The 21,150-nt window shown below is 33.9% G+C and overlaps 2 protein-coding genes across 5 annotated transcripts; both read left to right on the top strand.

Moving 5' to 3' along the window:
• Positions 1-8,913: 8,913 nt before the first annotated feature.
• On the top strand, positions 8,914-13,643 carry LOC107851085 (cytosolic Fe-S cluster assembly factor NBP35). 2 transcript variants are annotated; one of them, XR_001668868.2, is made up of 4 exons: positions 8,914-9,289; positions 9,918-10,019; positions 12,170-13,224; positions 13,357-13,643. XR_001668868.2 is itself a non-coding variant. In XM_016695994.2 (3 exons), the coding sequence occupies exons 1-3, from the start codon at positions 9,253-9,255 to the stop codon at positions 13,090-13,092; spliced, it is 1,062 nt and encodes a 353-aa protein (XP_016551480.1). In that variant the 5' UTR covers positions 8,914-9,252; the 3' UTR covers positions 13,093-13,227. The 2 variants fall into 2 exon arrangements, 1 of the variants encoding a protein (XP_016551480.1); XM_016695994.2 differs by lacking the exon at positions 13,357-13,643 and having other exon boundaries at positions 12,170-13,227.
• A 1,655-nt stretch (positions 13,644-15,298) lies between these two features.
• LOC107851343 (pentatricopeptide repeat-containing protein At2g03880, mitochondrial) lies at positions 15,299-20,461 on the top strand. 3 transcript variants are annotated; one of them, XM_047401265.1, is made up of 4 exons: positions 15,299-15,485; positions 16,745-18,737; positions 18,849-19,130; positions 19,800-20,461. In XM_047401265.1, the coding sequence occupies exon 2, from the start codon at positions 16,756-16,758 to the stop codon at positions 18,718-18,720; it is 1,965 nt and encodes a 654-aa protein (XP_047257221.1). In that variant the 5' UTR covers positions 15,299-15,485; positions 16,745-16,755; the 3' UTR covers positions 18,721-18,737; positions 18,849-19,130; positions 19,800-20,461. The 3 variants fall into 3 exon arrangements, with proteins under 3 accessions (XP_047257221.1, XP_016551808.1, XP_047257220.1); XM_016696322.2 differs by having other exon boundaries at positions 16,745-18,741; XM_047401264.1 differs by having other exon boundaries at positions 15,299-18,741.
• Positions 20,462-21,150: the final 689 nt, after the last annotated feature.

Genomic DNA, 21,150 nt, shown 5'->3' with positions numbered 1-21,150 from the left:
AACTTTGAACATATATCTAATTATATACACATATGTATATATGAATTGGATATATGTATTTTTCAACTCTACAACAGAAAGCCAAAAAAAATACAACCACTTATAGTAATTAAATGATACTAACCTGCTTCATCCATTATACATGTTGTTATAAATGCACCAGTATACATTCCTCTCAGATGACTAGCATCAACAACTACGATTGGTCTACAATGATCGAATCCTTTAATGAATGCATGTAGAGCGATAAATATATACAAGAACGCATTATCATTTGTCTTCTTCATTCTTATATGTGAATCCGGATAGGTAGTATTTAGAACATATAAGTATGATGGCAGTTTCCCATAAGATGCTGATGGCTTACCCCTCAATTCTTCTAACGCTCTTTCCTTTGCCCTCCAACATAAAGTGTGTCAAATCCATGCCAAAATCTTCCTTCATGTCATTTTTTATTTTTGTCGCACTGTATTTTCTTTTGTGGTTTTTGAATTTTTGTTTAACCATACCAGCTATCAACATACTAGTTGCATGCACCTTTGGATAGATATTGTCCTTCACCGGGCATGTATGTTAAGGTCTGGATTCTCTTATTCTAAACATTCTTGTTTCTCCTATTCCTGATGCACGCATTAAAAACTCACAGTTGCTTGATTTGCAAAACAATGTATACCTGCACGCAACATAATTTATTACATTAAAAATACATATCCAAACTAACATTAAACAAAATCTGAGAGATATAGAATGTACGTACGTTTTCTTACTTGACCTTTTACTGCGCGTTTGAAACTTCTCCCTAATTGAATAGTCCTTCATGACTGACTTTAAAATTCTTTTTCTCAAGTAAACCTGGTCTTCCTCAACATGCTTATGATGTGGGTCTGAGATAATCACCTCAACAGGATCCATCTCAAAAATATCTAAAGCTTCTGTATTTTCACAAACCGTCAAAGCTCCTTCATTTGTTGTATTTATCACTGATTTCAAGTTGTTACAGTTGATTCCTCTTTCAGCAACACATATAGATGAACTTGCCAAGTTGCTCCCTACAACTTTATCCAAAATGCTTACATATAAAGGAAGACAATTCATGTCTTGTATCAACTTTTTCTACAATATAAACACTTTTAAACCCATATCGTTATGTATTTCTATCTGCCCTGCATTAGGAGTGATTTGATATTCCATTAGAATACGTTTGATGGTTAAATCCACACTTAAGTGAGATGTCAAAACATCGTGCAGCTCAACGAATGTGGTTGATGTGCTCAACAGTATAGCATCAGTGACATATTCTTTGAAATTCTTTTCGTACGTCCATCGACCAGGGTGCTTCACAAGGACTGGTATGCTTCCCATTTCTAAAATACTAAATACACAAACTATTTGATCAAACGGAAGTAAAACAGGCACCAAACATATTATCACATATACACTTATACTCTCAAATTCCCACAAGCAAAACAAAAATACATATGCAGTGTTTACATATATCGCATATAAAATACATATGTAGTGTTAAAACTAAGCATATCAAAAAAATACATCTGGAGCATAGCTAATTTGTAATTTGATATGTTACATACCAATTTGTCAAATATCCCTTCTTATAACACGCACTTTTCAGATTTACGTGCAAACAAAGATACACAACCAACATCTCAATTAAAAAAATACATACACACAAGATTACCTTAAACTAAAATATTTTTGCAAATATACATTTATATATCAAAATTCCTACAACAAAACAAAAAATACATATGCACCACTACCATTAATAATATCAAAAATACATATGCAGTGTTATCATTAAACACATCAAAAATACATATGGACGAAGATATTTTATACTTTTATCTGGGTTCATAGAATAACGTCAACTTCAACAGAAACATTCGTTCAATCAATTATCTAGTATTTCAAAAAAAAAAAATTGAATGTATTTCAATTCGAAAGTTGTTTACAATTATTCTATTGTTAAAACAATCAATATAACAACAAACGATCATCAAAAATAGAGTCGAATACTGATTTTTTTCCCATTGAAACAACTTTAAAGATGAAATTTGCAACAGATACTTGAATTCCAATTTTACTGCTGTCTTGATTATAACTATAATTTGTTTTATAATTTTTTCACATACAAATTAACGACGACAACCAAAACTTGATAAGCACATCAGTAATGGTAAAAAAACAGTGAACTGAATAGCAATAATAGTTATGTACCTTGAGCAGCAGTAATGGTTGAATTTTCAACTGACAGTTGAATTCAAACAAATATAACAGATGAATCAACAATTGAATTTGATTCAATCGAATAACGGATTCGTTTTGCAATTGCTGTTAATTTTCCATAAGAATCAGTTCAATTTTATTAAGCAATACAGGGTTGGTTTAGAAGAAATTGAAAAAAAATTGCAGTTGTTAATGGTGAAAAACTAAAATTTGAATTATTTGATTATAACGGATGTCACGTTTTTTAAGTGTTTTAAATGGAAAAGGAATCAACATATTTACTTGATTGGTAATTATACCATATATAGCTCAACTAATTTCAGTTAATTAAGTTCAGTAATTTTTTTGTAGATGTCAACATTTTTTAAAAATACAAAATAAAAGTTGCTATAAAATGTAATTATGAAACAGTTGCTATAAAACTAGTAATTAGGCTCTTAAGTATGCTACTTGTGAATTTTACCCAAAAAGGTATGGGCAGTTTTGTTGGGCTGCCCATATGTTGAAGGCCCATTTAGCTCAATAGCCCAAGACATCTTCGGAGATTAATTGAGATTCGATTTTTCTCTAATTCTTCTTCGAAATCGGTTCACTCCACCGAACCAATTTCCTTGAGCACTCTTTGGGCCCGTTTGGCCATGAAAATTTTTTCCTTTTTTTCAATTTTTTTTCCGGAGTTGGAAATTGTGGTGTTTGGTCATAAAAATTCAGAAAATAATTTCAAAAATTTTTTCTGAAAAGGGAAAACAGGTTTTTGTTGTTTTCACAATTTTCTAATTCCAACTTTATTATTACATATAATCCCAATCTTTTAAATCTTTACATAAAACTCTCCTTATAACATTACTTTTTCAATATTACGTATATAACAGTTTTAAAGAATAACATAATTATAATTTCAAACTTAATGTTATCCTAATTAATATATATCTCTTTTTCTCGCTCATCATTATTTTTATCCCTTATTTAATTTTTCTCTCTTATTTAAGATATTATTTTACTGCTAATTTATATTTATACCCATAAATATATAAAGTATTATATTTATAATAGAAATATACAAAATATGTTATATATAAAGTTTATACCAGGTATATACCATATACACACATATATAAATATACAAAGTATTAAGAAAAATACTAAGCATATTTATATATTTATGGTATATGATATAATATACCATAAATATGCAAAACATGTTTTACATAGAAATAATTTATTCATACATAGTAAAATCTTTCATGTATAAGAAAATTAAAGAAATAAATTAGCGGAACCCTAAAATTTAATAACAACTCATCATTTCCTATGTTTTAGGAACGGAAAATGAAGGAAATAAATTAAATAAATTCCTAAAAAAATAAATTTGTTTGAAAGATAATATTTGTTACCTAAAAAACAGGAAGCAGTGATCTATTAATATAACATTCATATTTAAAATTTTCAAATATGAGAAAACGGCTATTAATGTAAATATTATATGTCATAATTGAAATTCATTAAATATGACCATGTATATGTAATTATTTTTATAATAGTGGCTAATTGCGTCTTTTTTCCATGAGTAGGTAAATTTTAGTTGGATGATCTTGATAGTTTGTAAAAGTTAGGGCATAAAATCATATTTAAAAAAAAAAAATTAAAAGTAAAAAAAAAATAAAAAAAAAATGATCAAACATAACTCTAATTTTAATTTTAACTCCAACTTCAGAAAATTTTAATTTTTATGGTGAAACGGCTATTTTTTTAGCGCCTTGTCTTAACTTTTTATCTTGCCACGTGTATAAGATGTTTTTTTGCCCAATACAATACGCTGATTACTGAAACTTTTTTGTCTTTTAGGTAAGAGTATTTCGTCTAAATATATTTTTGAGCATTAATGAGTGACTCTATATAGTAATTCATTTTGAGATTTTGGCTACTTTTTAGCACCGAAAGGTCTAACTCAACCTAGTAGTTCAATAAAATTGAGTTGAACATCGTGAGGTTTTAATTTAATTTTCCACATAAAATAATATTAAGTAACTTTTTTCATCTGTTTCAGCTTAATGAATAGAATTACCTATAAGAATATGTACAAACTGATTCGGATACTAAAATTATTTAAAAAAAGTTGGCTATTTTTAATTAGCAATTTTGGAAGGAAAAAAAAATGAATATTTACCCTTTTTTTATTTCAAGAAATGGCCAAGTTATAATCAAAAATATTATATTGGGCTGGACTATATGTTTATGGAAGGGCAAAATTCAGAAATAGCATACTTAATCCTTTAATTATGAGATTCATGGCAACACTTTCTTAATTGCATATTATAGCAACTTTTGATATGTATTTTTGCAAAGTGTTGCTATAAAAATACAAATATAATTGTTTTTACTGCATTAAATATCTGATCTAAATATGGTAATAATTTCATAAATTAACAATTAAAGATTACAATCCCATTAAAAGCTCACTAATCACCCTTTTTCCGTTACCTTCCAACAACCCTATTCAAATTCAAAAAAAAAAATTGTATTATCCACTCGCTATATGCGTGATTCTTCTTCTTCTTCAAAAAAAAAAATTCAATTCAATTTTCCAGTCGCTAAACGCATGATCCTTCAAAAAAAAAAATCAATTCAAATTTTTGTTGAAACTTCAAATTTACTGTAATTGAACAATCAAATTCAATTGTACTTGTTGATGTTCAAAAAAAAATTCGTAAAGTTCAACTATCAACATTACCTTGTTCTCGATAACACTTTGGAATTCAATTATCTTCTACGAATTAGTGCTTAAGTGTTGTTTCAGGTATTACCGTATTTTTTTTTTTAGTATATTTTGTTTTTGCCGATTATTTTTTTCAATTACTCAATTTGTGATGCATCGTAGATTTATTTACTGATGCTCCTATCTAGTTTTTTGTTGTCGCCGTTAAATTTTGTATGAATAATTTCTAAACGAATTTCGAGTTATAAGCAAAGAAGGAGTAAATTCAACATATATAGCAAAAACCTTCAGAATTCAACTATTTGTTGCCAAATTTCAGTTTAGAAGTTGTTTCAGGTATTAAAATTTCACTGTTCGACTATTTATTTGATGATGGTTTGTTGTTATTTTGATTGGTTTAATAATTGAACAAATTGTGAAGCTTTCTAGAATTTCGATTATGAACATAATTTAAACAAATTTTGATTTGAATTTTATTCAATTATTTTCTGAAATCCTAGATCAATGAATGATCGAATTCAACTGTTGAATGTGATGAAATTCTATTGACACATATCAAAATACAAATTAGGTAATGTATTTTTTTGTGTTTAATGTTAAAACTACATATGTATTTTTGCTATGCTTAGTGTTAACACTGCATATGTATTTTTGGTTTGTTTGTCGGAATTTCAGAATATAACTGTATATGTGAAAATATATGTTATACGTATTTTACTTCTGTTTGATTCAGTAATTTCTGTATTTGGTTGAAAATTTTTGTTGTGTTTGTATTTTACTTAAAACAAATTTTATTTTAATGTATTTTTTGAACAAATTGTGAAGCTTTGTAGAATTTCAATTATGAACATAATTTAAACAAATTTCTATTTGAATTTTATTCAATTATTTTCTGAAATCCTAGATCAATGAATGATCGAATTTAGTTGTTGAATGTGATGAAATTCTATTGACCCATATCAAAATACAAATTAGGTATGCTCCCAGATGAATGAGACGTCTATAACAATTGTACTGCCATCAAAGTACAAACGCCCTCCTGGAAGACCTCCTGCAAAGAAGGATCGTGAAAAATCGGGTCGAGATATGTTTGAAAAGAAGAACATCAACTCATGCACTGGATGTGGGGCTAAGGGTCACAACAGACATTCTTGTAGGAAATATCATAAATGATACATTTTTTCTTCTGTATTATTTTTTAATACTTTCTTCTACACTTTTTATAATAATGAACCCATTTTTATGGTTCTAAACATTTATTTAGCATTTGCGATCTAAGCACTGTTTAATATGAATGTTGCATTTGTATATAATGCAAAATCTGAACACTACTTATGTATTTTGAATCTACATATCATATGTATTTTGAACACTGTATATGTATTTTTAGTACAAATTTAGTAACTTTGATTAACCTCATATGAATGTTAGCTTTAGAATGAAGAAAAATTAAAATAAATATGATGTATATTGCATATGTATTTTTAATGCAGTTTCATATGATTTTAATAAAATTTTAAAATAAATTAATTTCATGCATTTTTCTAAATTAGTTAGTTTGAATCACCTCATATTTATTTTGAAACTATTGAACAAAGGATAAATACATATGATATATTCTGCATATGTATTTATTTAATGCAAAATCTAAACACTGTATATGTATTTTTTATCTCTAAATCTCACAGCAAAAAAAATAAAACTGCATAAAATACTTAAATGAATTTCTTTCATTCAATTCACAAACTTAAAGTTGAATTCATCTCATATGTATTTTGAAAGTAAATGAACACAAATTAGAATATATACGAAGGTAAGTGCATATATATTTTTATTGAAAATTTCAAGACTGCATATGTATTTCAGAGGTCAATCGCACTGCAACCAATATTATTGAACACTGGAGTAAAACACATAGTACAAAATTGTTGAAAACATATTCAACTTATACAACAGAAATGAATTACTTTCATCACTTCAAAATAAGTAACATTTAAACACTTCAAAACTTGAAATAAGTTTGTATAAAAAAAACAACATCCATACACCAGTTTGTCGACTATCCAATGTAATAAATTCAACAATCATCATATTTCTAAAACTTCAGTGACACTAGTTATTCGGCTTTGCCTGCCAGGCCTCAAGGGTGCTTCGACATCGCTATGAGCATTTGCTTCTTGTTTTCCCATGCCATATATAGTCCCACAATAGTGCAGCATAACATGTACGAAGTGTGTTGGGGTTGAACTCAATCAAAGAAACTCTTTTACCATAAGAAAGATACTTTGCGTATGTTACCATATACAGACCACAGTCCCTACAAAAAAAAAATTGAATAATAAAATTTAATTTCTACAAACGATATTGGTAAATGTATATTAAAGTACTTACAAGCTTTCACTTGATTGTTGAACCAATTCTTCTGCAAATAACACATCAAAAAGATCAGACAAGTTTTTATCTTTGTATATTGGATGTAATGAAGATCAATACCTTTCTTTTCGTAGAAATTACAAGCTTGGGACACAATGGGATAATCTTAGCTAATTTTTGTATCTCAGCCAGAACAACTGCATAGTGACCAGAGAATTCATATGAATTATATAAGAATATACACCTCTCGGAGAATGATAAAACTGCGAGAACCCAATGATGTTTCTTAAATTTAACAAAAAAAAAATCTTGTAAAACTGTAAAAAAACAACAAAACACATTAAAACTACACCTTAAACTGTATAAATCAACAAAATACAACCAACACATCAAAAAATACATATAACATGCATATGTATTTTTAACAGAACAAATCACCTCACTGCAATTCCTAAATACATATCAGGAGAAACATAAAATACATATTAACTCACTGAAAAAATACATATTACCCCAATTGATAAAGCTTTACAGAAATCCCTAAATATATAACAGTAAATAAAAATACATATACAACGAAAAAATACCTCTTCCTCCATGTCTTCTTCAGATTCATTAGCACAAAGAGTTCTCAACATCGTCATCAACATTGTTTGACTTTTCAATTTCTTTTGCTTTTCTTTTCTTCTCATATTTTTTTTTAATTTGTTCGTCTTTTGGAGAAGAAACTTTTTTCAACCACTTTTTTCTTCAAAATATCAGCTATCTTCGAAAAAAATTCAACCAACAACAACAACAAATCAACCCAAAATCATCTACAATATTCATTCAACTCCGATTATCCTCCATTTATCGCACCAAAATAAAACCCAGTTCCAATTCTCATCCAAAATTTAATTTTTTCAACTATATCAACTCATAAAACATCAAATTTAACTGAAAAACAAACAAAACAAAATTCAGAAAATTCGATGACCTTGATTCTCCGTTAACAACTACAAAAATCAAAACCTTAAAGATGAAATGGAAAAATTGTTTACAGTACAAAAAAAAAAAGTATATTGAGAAATTGATAACATGCAATAACTGAATTAATTATTTACCTGAAATTGTGGAACAATAATCGTGGAAAAGACGTTAAGAAAACCTTAAAGATGAAATGGAAAAATTGTTTACAGTACAAAAAAATATATATATATATTGAGAAATTGATAACATGCAATAACTGAATTAATTATTTACCTGAAATTGTGGAACAATAATCGTGGAAAAGACGTTAAGAAGGAAAAACTTTAAAAGAGAAAATCTGATAAGAAGCATGAAAAATGATAAAGTATAAAGCAATTAAAGGAAAGAGAAAGTTTTAAGTGTAAATAATGGAATCTGCTTTTAAGATGCGGTAATTGTAGTCCTCCACTTAAAATAATGTTACAAATGCTACACAAGGTGATTAGGAAAAAATATTGCTATTTTTTATAATTTAGTACTTAGGTATGCTAACATTGGTATTTTTTCCTTTATGGAAAGTCATTTAGCTCAATTATTGAAATAAAATTGTAGTTGTTCCTGCAACATTGTTCATTTTTATTTGTTGTTTATTTTTAAAATAGATTTCTACTGTTATATTAGTTAAGATAACTTTTTCTTTTCCCTAATTTATCGTTAATATTGTCAAAATGCGATAACTGAGTAAAATAAACAAGAAAATAAAAGTCAAAGGCGGTATAAAATAAAATTCCATAACCCTAATACACAAATTTTACAGCCATTTCTCTGAACCATACCTCAACTATTCACTTTGTCCCCATATTGGAAAATTTGCAATTCTTGATTTTGCAGATATATATATTAAAGTTCAAATTCTTATTAAAGCTTATTTCTTCTGCTTGTTCACAAATCTAAAAAGAGGAAAGAAGAAAATGGACAACGGTGAAATCCCAGAAAATGCTCCTGAACGTATGTATATTCTTCTATTGTTTTTTTTTTAATAGTATTTATGTCAATTTGCGTGCACTTCGACTAATTTCATGTGATACCTGCCTTGTATGTTCTTGATTTTTTGTTGAAGAACCATAGTGTTCGAGGTGCGCCTCGACTAATTCATGTGATATCTGCCTTGTATATTCTTTATTTTTTTTTTTTATAATTGTACTGTTTTTGTGTTCACTTTGACTAATTCCATGTGATACCCAGAGGCGGAGCTAGCCTCTTTAGGGGCCCTTCGAAGGAAAACTATACTATTATACATGATTAAAATTATTTTTTATGTGGTTATAGTAGGTGTTAACCCCTTCGACTAAGTTTTCTTTGGATATTTAACCCCTCAGTTGAAATCTTGGCTCCGCCTCTGGTGATACCTACCTTATATTTTCTTGATTTTTTGTTTGATAACCATGGTCTTCACTAATTTCACGGGCCTTGTGTATTCTTTACTTTATTTTTTATAACTGTGGGGTCACGGCCAGCTTGCTTGCGCATAGTTAGACTAATTCCTTGGGATACATGCCTATATATTCTTGAATTTTTGAGCTTTTATTTTTTAGTTTTTTGCTTTTATTTGATTTTGTTTTGATTTTTTTTGCAGATTGTCCAGGTCCACAATCTGAGACAGCAGGGAAATCCGATGCTTGTCAAGGATGTCCTAATCAAGAAGTTTGTGCTACTGCTCCTAAAGGACCTGATCCTGGTCTGTTCTTGATTTTCCTATATTTTTTGCCATCACTGTTTTGTTCTTTGGTTTGTACATAATTTACAACAACAACAACATACCCAGTGTATTTCCACAAGTGGGGTGTGGGGAGGGTAAAGTGTACACAGTCCATACCAATGCCTCAGATGATGAAGTAGAGAAGCAGTTTCCGATAGACCCCCGACTCAGGACAGATAACAATATAACAATCAAAAAACATAAAATATACGACAAAATGATACAAGAAACAAGACACCCGTAGATTAATACTATAAACTATCTATCCAAAACCACCACCAACACCAAAATACTACGAACAAGAAACTACAAGACGGTTTGTGTTTTAATTTTGTGAAAACAAATTATACTTTCTTGAGCTTGTTTTTGTTGCCTTTGAGATATTGGGTGTCAATTATGTGATTTTAAGATGTTCCCTAGTTCTTTTTGCCGATCGGAAATAGCTCCTTACCTTGTAGGGGTTAGGTGTTAGCGTCCACACTACCCTCCCAGACTGAACTTGTGGGATTACACTTACACTGGGTATGATGTTGTTGTTGTTGTTGTTGTTCCTTTTGCGTTCTTGAGCTTGTGTATAGTGTATACTCCCAACATGTACCAGGGTAATTCTAGGAATCATGCTCCATCCGTTTTCAATTTGCTCGTCTTACTTTCCTTTTTTTCTTTTTTACCTTTTTTAGTCCATATGACATGTTGAAGACCACAAGATTAAAGGAAATTTTGGTGCATTACACCTATCTTTTAGTTTAAGATCACAAGATTCAATAGTCTTCTTTACAAATCAGAGAAACAAATTGAAACAGAGGGAGTAGCTTTTCTCCTTTTGATGAATTTGAACCCCCGTCTCGAATGATCTTTATTATAGCTTTGTACCTTTGGATGCTATCTGGTTCTATTTTAGGCTTATGTTTAAATAACTGTTGCTTGCTCATTGTTGTCGTTTTGATGCCTTGACTGATTTAGCACCTGATTGTTGAGAAGTCATTGCTTGATGATGTCAACTGGGTTCTGAGGAGTTTGATAGAATCTCTTGGGAGGATTACGATTTTCTCAGCAATTTAATTTTCTCTTTGTGATGCATTAGTATATTCTAATACCCTCGTATTGCAACACACGTTACACAGAGTCTAAGGAAGTAAAATATCTTCACTGGTTATTATTAATATGTTTGTTCCAAATGATAAAAAAGAATATCCCTGCTTCGCAATTAGTGACATTATAAAATGACAAAGACTTCTTTCTTCTATAATTCGAAGTGTAATCTTTCAGTATCGCTTACAGTATTTTACAACATTGTGTTGGTAGATAATTCGAAGTGACCACGTCTTTCTTTTCTTATTAGACAGTGCACTACTGCACGTTAGGAGTCAAATTATGTTAATGAAGCACAGTTGAGGGTCTATCAAGTAGCTATTGGGAATTTTACATATCAAAAAGAAGTAGAAAATAGTGGAAATTTCATTATTTATGAAGCACTAGTTGCAGTTCGAGTGCTCTTTTTGCTGAAGTACAAGATGGCAACATTTAAGATATATTACCATCGGCAGCTTGCTTTTCAGAAAAAACCAAGTCCTCCTATAATTTCTCTTCCATGTTTGTTGCTTGTGTCATTATGTCTTCTTGGAGTCTTTCCTAAAGTACAAGTATGGATGCTGACTTTGTTTTGTCTAGACCTTTCAGCTTAGTGAAATCATTAACCGGGGAAGTCGTTTAAGGAGGAAAGGAGTAATCTTTAACAGAAAGTTTACTGAAAAAAAATAAACTCGGGCTTGTTGTATGCAGAAAGAAGAACATATGAAAGCATAAAAACACATGCTTTGCGATGACTGATGCGACAGGAGTTTTTTAGATGTTATTGGTTCTAATTTTATATCTAGTGTTTGACATGTTAATTTGAGTTTATGATCTCACGTAGATAAGTTGCAACTTAAGTAGCCATTATGAATATATATTGCAGCAAAGTAGGAAAGGAAATTTTGGAAATTATTGACTGCGGTTACGAATAATCTCTTTGATACTGAGAAGTAGTTTGCAAAATCCCTAGGTTTATCGAAAATTGAAATGATGAAGTGGAAGACGGTCTGATACTAACTCGTTTTCCTTGTGTTCGCATTTATGATTTCGTGCAGACTTGGTGACAATAGTAGAAAGAATGGTAACTGTGAAGCACAAAATACTGGTTTTATCTGGCAAAGGTGGAGTTGGTAAGAGTACATTCTCAGCTCAACTTGCTTTTGCATTGGCGGCTATGGATTTCCAAGTAGGTCTTCTTGACATTGATATATGTGGCCCCAGCATCCCCAAGATGCTTGGTCTCGAAGGTCAAGAGATTCACCAGAGTAATATTGGATGGTCACCTGTTTATGTTGAGTCTAACCTTGGGGTTATGTCAATTGGTTTCATGCTCCCCAACCCCGATGAAGCTGTCATATGGAGAGGGCCTCGCAAGAATGGTCTAATTAAACAATTCCTCAAAGAAGTTTTCTGGGGAGAACTCGATTTTCTTGTGGTTGATGCTCCACCGGGGACATCAGATGAGCATATTTCAATCGTTCAGTTCCTCCAAGCAACTGGAATAGATGGTGCAGTTATAGTCACAACCCCACAACAGGTATCTCTGATAGACGTGAGGAAAGAAGTTAGTTTCTGCAAGAAAGTCGGGGTGGAGGTTCTCGGTGTTGTTGAGAACATGAGTGGTCTTTCCCAGGCACTCTCAGAATTCAAATTCACGAGAATAACAGAGACTGGCGAGCAGAAAGACATGACCGAGTGGGCCATGTCTTATATCAAAGAAAATGCCCCAGAAATGCTGAACTTGATTGCCTGTAGTGAAGTTTTTGATAGTCGTGGCGGAGGTGCTGCAAAGATGTGTAATGATATGGGCGTCCCTTTTCTCGGGAAAGTACCACTGGATCCTCAACTTTGTAAAGCAGCTGAAGAAGGACGATCTTGCTTTTCAGATGATAAATGTCGCGCAAGTGCCCCTGCACTCAAGATGATAATTGAGAAGATGTTGGCTCAGAAAAAGATCTCAACAGAGAATGGAGCATAGTATTTATTACCTTCTTTAGCTCTGTACCTTTTCTTTGATCAAGTTCTGGGGTACTTGTGAGCTAACGTTTACTCTAGATACGGATGTATTATACAGTTTCTAGCGATTTTTATACGATGATCTTTTAAACGGGTATGTCTTTTCCCAGTGAAATTTAGTCTGAATAATGTTGGATGAAGAAATCTCTTGTGATGTCAGTTCAGGTTGAGTGCTTTGATGTGTTATGCTTTTAGTAGTCTGATGTGGTTACTGATTGCCATGCAGTTACTCTCTGGAACAAACTGCTCCTGCATAATTTAACCGGTACTTGTTCGATGTTTGTGTTGGTGGAAGATAACAGATACTCGGTGGATTAGTTGTTGTGTGCAAGTTGATCCAAGAAGAATGCTGCTAACCAAGAAAATAAGAATTATTTAAAATATTTTCTTCGAGACATTGATGAGATCTCCCGTTGTTGTGTTGTGCTTTTCTTTCTTTAAGCTGAAGATCTTTATTGAAAATAATCTCCTATCTTTCAGGTAGGAATAATGTCTTCATATGCCTTCATACTCTATTCTTGTCAGATTTACTTATTATTTATTCATTGGGGTATATTATTATTGTTGAGAGCTTTTTCGATTACCACAAGACTATTAGCAAAGCTCCTTAAAATGAAACCAATCCGGAATATGAACCATAAAGGAATATTTTTAGTAGTATCGGTCATTTACCCCACAATCCTTTTATTTTTTTTTCTTAATTGAAGAAATAATTGGAAAATAAAACAAGTACAAAAATGAGTAATAACCCCCAATAGAGACTGATACGATTCAACTAAACATTTTATTCGTTCGAGTTTGATTGTGTCGTAGCTCTATAATTCAGATTAAGTTTATCGTTGGATGAACTGCATTGCTAATATTAATCCCCCAAAAATACGATAGATACAGCTAGGCCGTGAATAACTAACTATGCATTGCTAATATTAATCCTCCAAAAATATGATAGATACAGCTAGGCCATGAATAACCAACTATGTAAAAATTGGATAGGTTCGAGCTATCATTAGCTATTGTAGACGTTTTAAGGTAGAAGAGGTTAGACAGGCTGTCCGCAGGATGCGAAGGGGTAGGGCGACGGGGCCGGATGAGATACCGATGGAGTTTTGGAAGTTCGTTGGAGAGGCTGGTGTAAGGTGGTTGACTGGATTGTTTAATGAAATTTTCAGGACGGCAAAGATGCCCGAGGCGTGGAGGTGGAGTACCATGATCCCTCTCTATAAGAATAAGGGGGACATTCAGATTTGCGATAACTATAGGGGGATTAAGTTATTGAGTCACTCGATGAAGATCTGGGAGAGAGTGGTAGTCCGTCCGGCCTTGTTGTATGGAGCGGAGTGTTAGCCAGTTAAGAACTCCCACATCCAAAAAATAAAGGTGGCAGAAATGCGGATGTTGCGCTGGATGTGTGGACTGACTAGAGGGGATAGAGTTCGGAATGAGACTATTCGGGAGAAGGTTGGTGTGACTTCAGTGGAGTGCAAGATGCGGGAAGCACGATTGAGATGGTTCGGACACGTGAAGAGGAGGGGCATGGATGCCCCGGTCCGTAGGTGTGAGAGGCTAGCGTTGGATGGTTTTAGGCGGGGTAGGGGTAGGCCGAAGAAGTACTGGGGTGAGGTGGTTAGGCGGAACATGGAACAGTTACAGCTCACTGAGGACATGACCCTAGATAGGAAGGTCTGGAGGACGCGAATTACGGCAGAGGATTAGGGCCAGTTCGGGTCGCTAGTGTAGGGAATTACTTGGTGGGGGTTTTATTCTTGTCATGATTCCGTGTTCCGTATTCCATGTTGTATTACAAATCTGTGTGCTTTCCCCTGCTTTCCTCTGCTTTATATTACTTATGGGTGCCGTATTTATGTTATGTAATCTGCTTCTGTGCTGCACTATGTGTTTGTGTGGTATCTCGTGCCTTGAGCCGGGGGTCTATCGGAAACAGCCTTTCTACTTCATCAGAGGTAGAGGTATGGACTGCGTACATCTTAACCCCCAGACCCCACTAGGTAGGAATACACTGAATTTGTTGTTGTTGTTGTTGTTGTTCGAGCTATCATTAGCGCCTCCTAATAGTTCAACCCGTGACAAACTTAAACGGACCAAACTGTTCACGAGTAATATCCAAGGGACTATTTTAGACATATTCCAAAACATAACGAACCATTTTGTCATTTTGTTAAAGTTACTAAGTACATGATTTTGTCGTTTATTGTCCAAAAAGCTGTTCTTTAATATCTCCAAAGTACAAATAGCAGCGGCAGCTGGAGATTTCTATAAATCAGATAACATTCTTAGTTTCAACATACAAATTCTTGAAATTGCTTACGCTGAATCTTCGTGTCACTGTCTTTTTCTGTGAGTCAAGACGAATTTCTTATATTTTTGTTAATATCTGGTGTGTCTACAACCTGTTTGATTATATGCTCCAATGATAATTACATTAGCAAATTTATAGAAAAAGAAGCTCAGTAACTAAACTTGCGCTATGCACGAGGTTCGGGAAGGGACAACCACAAAGGTCTATTGTACGTAGCCTTTATTTCTCGAACCTGTGACCTCCTTGTCACATTGCATTAGCAAATTTGTAAAAAAAGAGCAGCCCAAGGTGCTCTGGGTTCTAGGAAGGGCTGGCCCACAAGGGTCTATTGTACGCAACCTTAACCTGCATTTCTTCAAAGGGTTGTTTCCTCTGGTCACATTACATTAGAAAATTTGTAAAAAAAGAGCATCCCGGTGCACTAAACTCTTGCTATGCGTAGGTTCTAGGAAGGACTGGACCACAAGGGTCTATTGTAGGCAGTCTTACCTGTATTTCTGCAATAGTCTATTTCCACAGCTCAACCCCGTGATCTCCTGGTGACATTACATTAGCAAATTTTGTATCCTCTCCTTATTGACTAAGATTAAACATAAATCGATTCCCATACGGGAAAAGGGGAAAAAAAATCTAAACTTGGTGAATTTATTGCTCTTATATGAATTGCTGAAACAGGGATATGGTTCCTCTCAATATAGAATCTTGTTCAAGTTCTGTTCTTTATCCATTTGGAATGTATGAAGAGAATGAGGAGCTGTTAATTGCTATTATTTTACATTTCCATTATTGCAATTACTATTGTTAGACAAGACATGATGCAGCTCCAGCTTACCAAGGACATTAACTTAGAAGGTTTTTGGAATATACGGATTAGGGTAGAGGGTTAGTTAGGTAGTTAAGGGTTGTCTCGCTTAATCTTTCATGCTAGTAATCGTAGTATTACTCTGGAAGTTTCTTGTCATTCCTTTTCTGTTACTATTTACTGGTTCTAGTACTTCGATTATCGTACTATTTTTTGTTAGTGACTGTCCGTTTTTTAGTATGTCTTTGTCATGCTTTCTTTAACATATCGTCTTGGTTTCTTATTTCAAAATGCTTTTACTTGAGTAGAAGGTCTATTGGAAACAACCTCTCTATCTTGTAGGGGATAAGGTCTGCGTACACACTACCCTCCCCAGATCTCACTTCTGGGATTACATTGGCTATGTTGTTGTTCTTGTTAATTACTATTTTCGCTCATGTTGTATTGCCTTTACTGAAAAGATTTAGTTTTTATTCAATCTTCACTGTCCTACAGCACAAAATGAGATGAGATCCGTGTTGAGATTCAAAGAGAACCTCATACCAGTACGCGGACTGTTTTTTTCTGGTCCACTGTCTCCACTTCTTCTTCAACATCTGTGCTGTTACTCTGTTGCAGCAACCCAGTGGCAGAATGAGACAGTACCAATCAAATGTAGTAATCTGCTTTATGAGTTCACTACTTATTGCTATAGCAGGGATCTTCCCAGGGCCATGCAAGCATTGAATTCCTTGCAAAAACACAAAATATGGGCTGATGCTGTCACCTACTCTGAACTCATTAAATGTTGCTTGGCTCGTGGGGCGGTGGAACAAGGTAAACGGGTCCATCAACATGTGTTCTCCAATGGTTATGAACCCAAAACATTCCTTTTTAACACAATTATGAACATGTACGTGAAATTTAAAATGTTGGATGAAGCACAAGATTTATTTGATCAAATGTCTGATAGAAATGTTGTCTCCTGGACTACCATGATAGCAGCCTACTCTAGCGCTAAGATCAATAACAAGGCCTTGGAGTTTTTGATCCTCATGCGGAGAGATGGCGTGAGACCTAATATGTTTACGTATTCCTCTGTTCTGAGAGCTTGTGATGACCTTTCCAATCTTAGGCAGCTCCACTGCAGTATACTTAAAGTTGGTCTGGAATCGGATGTATTTGTCCGAAGTGCTCTTATTGATGTTTACTCCAAAATGGGTCAACTCGAGTGTGCAATGTGCACATTTAATGAGATGGTGACTGGGGATCTTGTCGTATGGAATTCCATTATTGGTGGTTTTGCTCAAAACAGTGATGGGGATGAAGCTTTGATGCTTTTTAAAAGAATGAAGAGAGCTGGATTCTCAGCTGATCAGTCGACCTTGACAAGTGTTCTGAGAGCTTGTACTAGTTTGGCACTTTTAGAACTGGGAAGGCAAGTCCATGTTCATGTAGTCAAGTTCCAGCGGGACCTAATCCTTGACAATGCACTTTTGGACATGTATTGCAAATGTGGCAATTTGGAAGACGCACACCAAATATTTACTCAGATGATAGAGAAGGACGTGATCTCCTGGAGCACCATGATCATAGGCTATGCCCAGAATGGTTTCAGTAGAAAAGCACTGGAATTGTTCAATGAGATGAAAGTCTCAGGGATCAAACCAAACTACATCACGGTTCTTGGAGTTTTATTTGCTTGCAGCCATGCAGGACTGGTAGAAGATGGACAATATTACTTCCACTCAATGAAGAAGCTCTTTGGTATTGATCCAGGAAGAGAACACTATGGTTGCATGGTTGATCTTCTTGGAAGATCTGGGAAGCTAGATGAAGCGGTGAAGCTAATCCGTGAAATGGAATGTGAACCAGATGCAGTGACATGGAGAACATTGCTTGGTGCCTGCAGAGTACATCGTAACATGGATTTAGCTGAGTATGCTGCCAAACAAATCATAAAGTTGGATCCAAGTGATGCGGGAACTTACATATTACTATCTAACATATATGCGCGCACTCAAAAATGGGAAGACGTTGAGGACTTGAGAAGGTCCATGAAGGAAAGAGGAGTGAAGAAGGAACCGGGATGCAGCTGGGTTGAAGTAAACAAACAAATCCATGCTTTTATAATGGGAGACAACTCCCATCCACAGATAAAGGAAATTAACAAAGAGCTAAATCAGATTATTTGGAAATTAAAGGAGGCGGGATACGTTCCAGACACAAACTTTGTGTTGCAAGACCTTGAAGATGAACAGATGGAAGACTCACTTCTGTACCACAGTGAGAAAATAGCTGTTGCCTTTGGTGTAATGAGCCTCTCTAGAGAAAAGACCATTCGAATCAGGAAAAATCTCAGGATATGCGGAGATTGTCATTTATTTGCGAAACTTTTGGCACAGATATTGCGTCGAAGCATTGTCATAAGAGACCCAATCCGGTACCATCATTTTCAGGATGGCGTTTGTTCTTGCGGAGATTATTGGTAGTAGGGAATGGATTTCAGTTGAGTATGATAAGCTACCTAGTTAATATGCTTTTGATATACGTATAAGCTTCACTATCTACATTAAACACATATTCATGTCCTCCCGTGTTTTATATGTTTTTCTGGCAGATTAGTAACATTTGTGGAAATAGTGGCAATGATGAAGGCCTTATGTTACTCGGACTCTCCAAAATTGTTACTGCACCTGTGTCGGATTCTCCAGAAGGCACTACTTTTGGAGAATCTGATGCGCACCCATCGATATTTTGAAGAGTCTGAGCAACATAGGATGAAGCACAATGTACTGGTTCATGAAGCAGCCGTTGGGTTCATAAGAGTTCACTCTCTGCTCAACTTGCATTTGCATTGGCAGCTACGAGTTTCGAGATTGGCAATTAGAATTACTGCAAGGTATGTGGGTTTAAGGAAATGCATCTATTAGTTGGACTGTTCAAGCCTATGATCTTTTGAAAATTTCATCCTTTTTCAATATCTAAAAAATTAATCCTTCGTCAATTTTCAGATTGCCTAGGTCCCCTCTTTGATATCTGCAAGAAATTTTATGCTTGTCAAGAGCTTTGCGCAACAGTATTAAATGACCCAATCCATGTCCTTTCTTGTTCCTATCATTCCCTAGCCTTTAAATAACTCACTTAATCTTTAAACCAAAGACTGTTAAGTTGGGAAAACGGAACTTTTTAATTGGAATTTTCGTTGAATTATTCATTTGACTTCAAAAATAAGCCTACTTACTCGAAAGGTTGTCAGGAAGTGGGATGACAAAGATGGTATTCTAGTACTACACTGATTATTGGATAATTACACAGCTGCGACAATTTGCAGACGGGAATATGCAATCTACTTCCAACAGTTTCTTTAACTACAAAGTAATTATGTCACACATAAACATTGGTTCATTAGGTGCTTCAATAACGTGTTACGGAGTATTAATCTTCCATCTTCCATCGGTACTGTGTGGTTTAATTTGTATGGTGGATTAAGAATAATAGGCTTCATTTGTCCATATAGGCAACTATGTGCTCATTTTCTACATGTTTGTTTCTTATGGTTTCCTTGCAGATTTACGGAGATCTTGAAAATAGCAAACGTTGAAGCTGAACTAACTAGTCATATCTATCAAAGAAAAGATCGATTAGAGCACATCCTCTACGTAACTGGCATTTGCACTGACAGCTGAGGTTTTCCATTTCGGTCTCCTTAATATGATTGTTTGTGGCCCGAGAGTAATTCACTTGGTCTAGAAGTGCAGGAGATTTACCAGTGTGATCCGGTTTGTTCCTGCACAAGGGAACTGATGGTACAGTTGTATACCCCTGGAGTATGTGTTTCTTACAGATGTGATGATATAGTTTCCGCGAGAAATTTGGCCTGAAGGTTCTTGATGCGGTCTAGAAGTAATTCAAGTAACATATGAGCTTAACGCGTAAAAGGTCCTATTATTGTTGCTCCGAGAACTTTGTTTCAGCGGTTAGAATACAGTTCATGATGTGTGGATTTGGCGCATGTCAGTAGCTTCAGTTCTGCACGAGGCTGAAACACAGAAGCAGCGTGGAGGGGCGGACTCATTATCTACCAAGTACGAATCGGGAGATTTTAGGCTCTGAAAAAACTAAATCTTGTTAATTGTTATTGCTGCTGTACAAGGCCATTATTGGTATTTGGTAACCTATTATTGATTGGAGAATCTGCAATTATTACTTGAAATGTGGTTTGCCAGATTAGTAATGGAATGCCTTGTTATGTTCTTGTCACAAAATTATTAATGTAGGCAAATTTTGTTTTTAGAAAAAAAAAAACAAATAAATTCTGAAACTTATAGTAATCCAAGTTGTGACATTTGTATAATGTGCTTCACTACGTACTCTCCCTCTTAAATGGTCTTTAATTAACACTAGCAACTAGAACAATAAGTTCTTGTGGAGCCATTTTTTTGCTAAGAAAGAACAGGTCAAACCCCTCTTTTGCCTATTATTACTTGTGGACAATAACAACCTAGTCAATATAATTTCATCAATGATATCTAAAAAGGGTGGCATGTACACAGTTATACTCCTACATTTAATAAATAGAGAGACTTTTCTCAATAGACCCTCGACTCAAGAAATATTAATCTTGCTTCATTTTTTCTCAAATCTATCCTTATTACTTGTGGTAGAATGAGACTTTTACATTTCTGAATCAGTCCAACGAGGGTAGGTGTCTTTTCTTGATGTTATTAAAAAGAAAATACCTAATTAGTCCATGAACTATACCCAAAAATGGCTATGACACGCCTCAGCTTAAAGGGGGTCCTATTACCCCTGAACTAACTAAAAGTGTAATTTTAACATCCTTAGTGCCTACGTGGTGTCAAAATTACACTTTTAATTAGTTCAAGGGGTAATAGGGCCCTCTTAAAGTTGAGGTGTGT

The sequence above is a fragment of the Capsicum annuum genome, chromosome 12 (genome assembly GCF_002878395.1).
Source record: "Capsicum annuum cultivar UCD-10X-F1 chromosome 12, UCD10Xv1.1, whole genome shotgun sequence".
Classification (NCBI taxonomy): domain Eukaryota; kingdom Viridiplantae; phylum Streptophyta; class Magnoliopsida; order Solanales; family Solanaceae; genus Capsicum; species Capsicum annuum.
Note: the sequence above shows the minus strand (reverse complement) of the source record. Positions and strands in the feature narration are given on the sequence as shown.

What these genes read in the sequence shown, in the direction of transcription:
- LOC107851085 (XM_016695994.2), top strand. Translation starts at nt 9,253, where the DNA reads ATGGACAACGGTGAAATCCCAGAAAATGCTCCTGAAC. An exon ending in CCCAGAAAATGCTCCTGAAC is followed by an intron (nt 9,290 to 9,917) that starts GTATGTATATTC and finishes TTTTTTTTGCAG; the next exon opens with ATTGTCCAGGTCCACAATCT. An exon ending in TCCTAAAGGACCTGATCCTG is followed by an intron (nt 10,020 to 12,169) that starts GTCTGTTCTTGA and finishes GATTTCGTGCAG; the next exon opens with ACTTGGTGACAATAGTAGAA.
- LOC107851343 (XM_047401265.1), top strand. Translation starts at nt 16,756, where the DNA reads ATGAGATCCGTGTTGAGATTCAAAGAGAACCTCATACCAGTACGCGGA.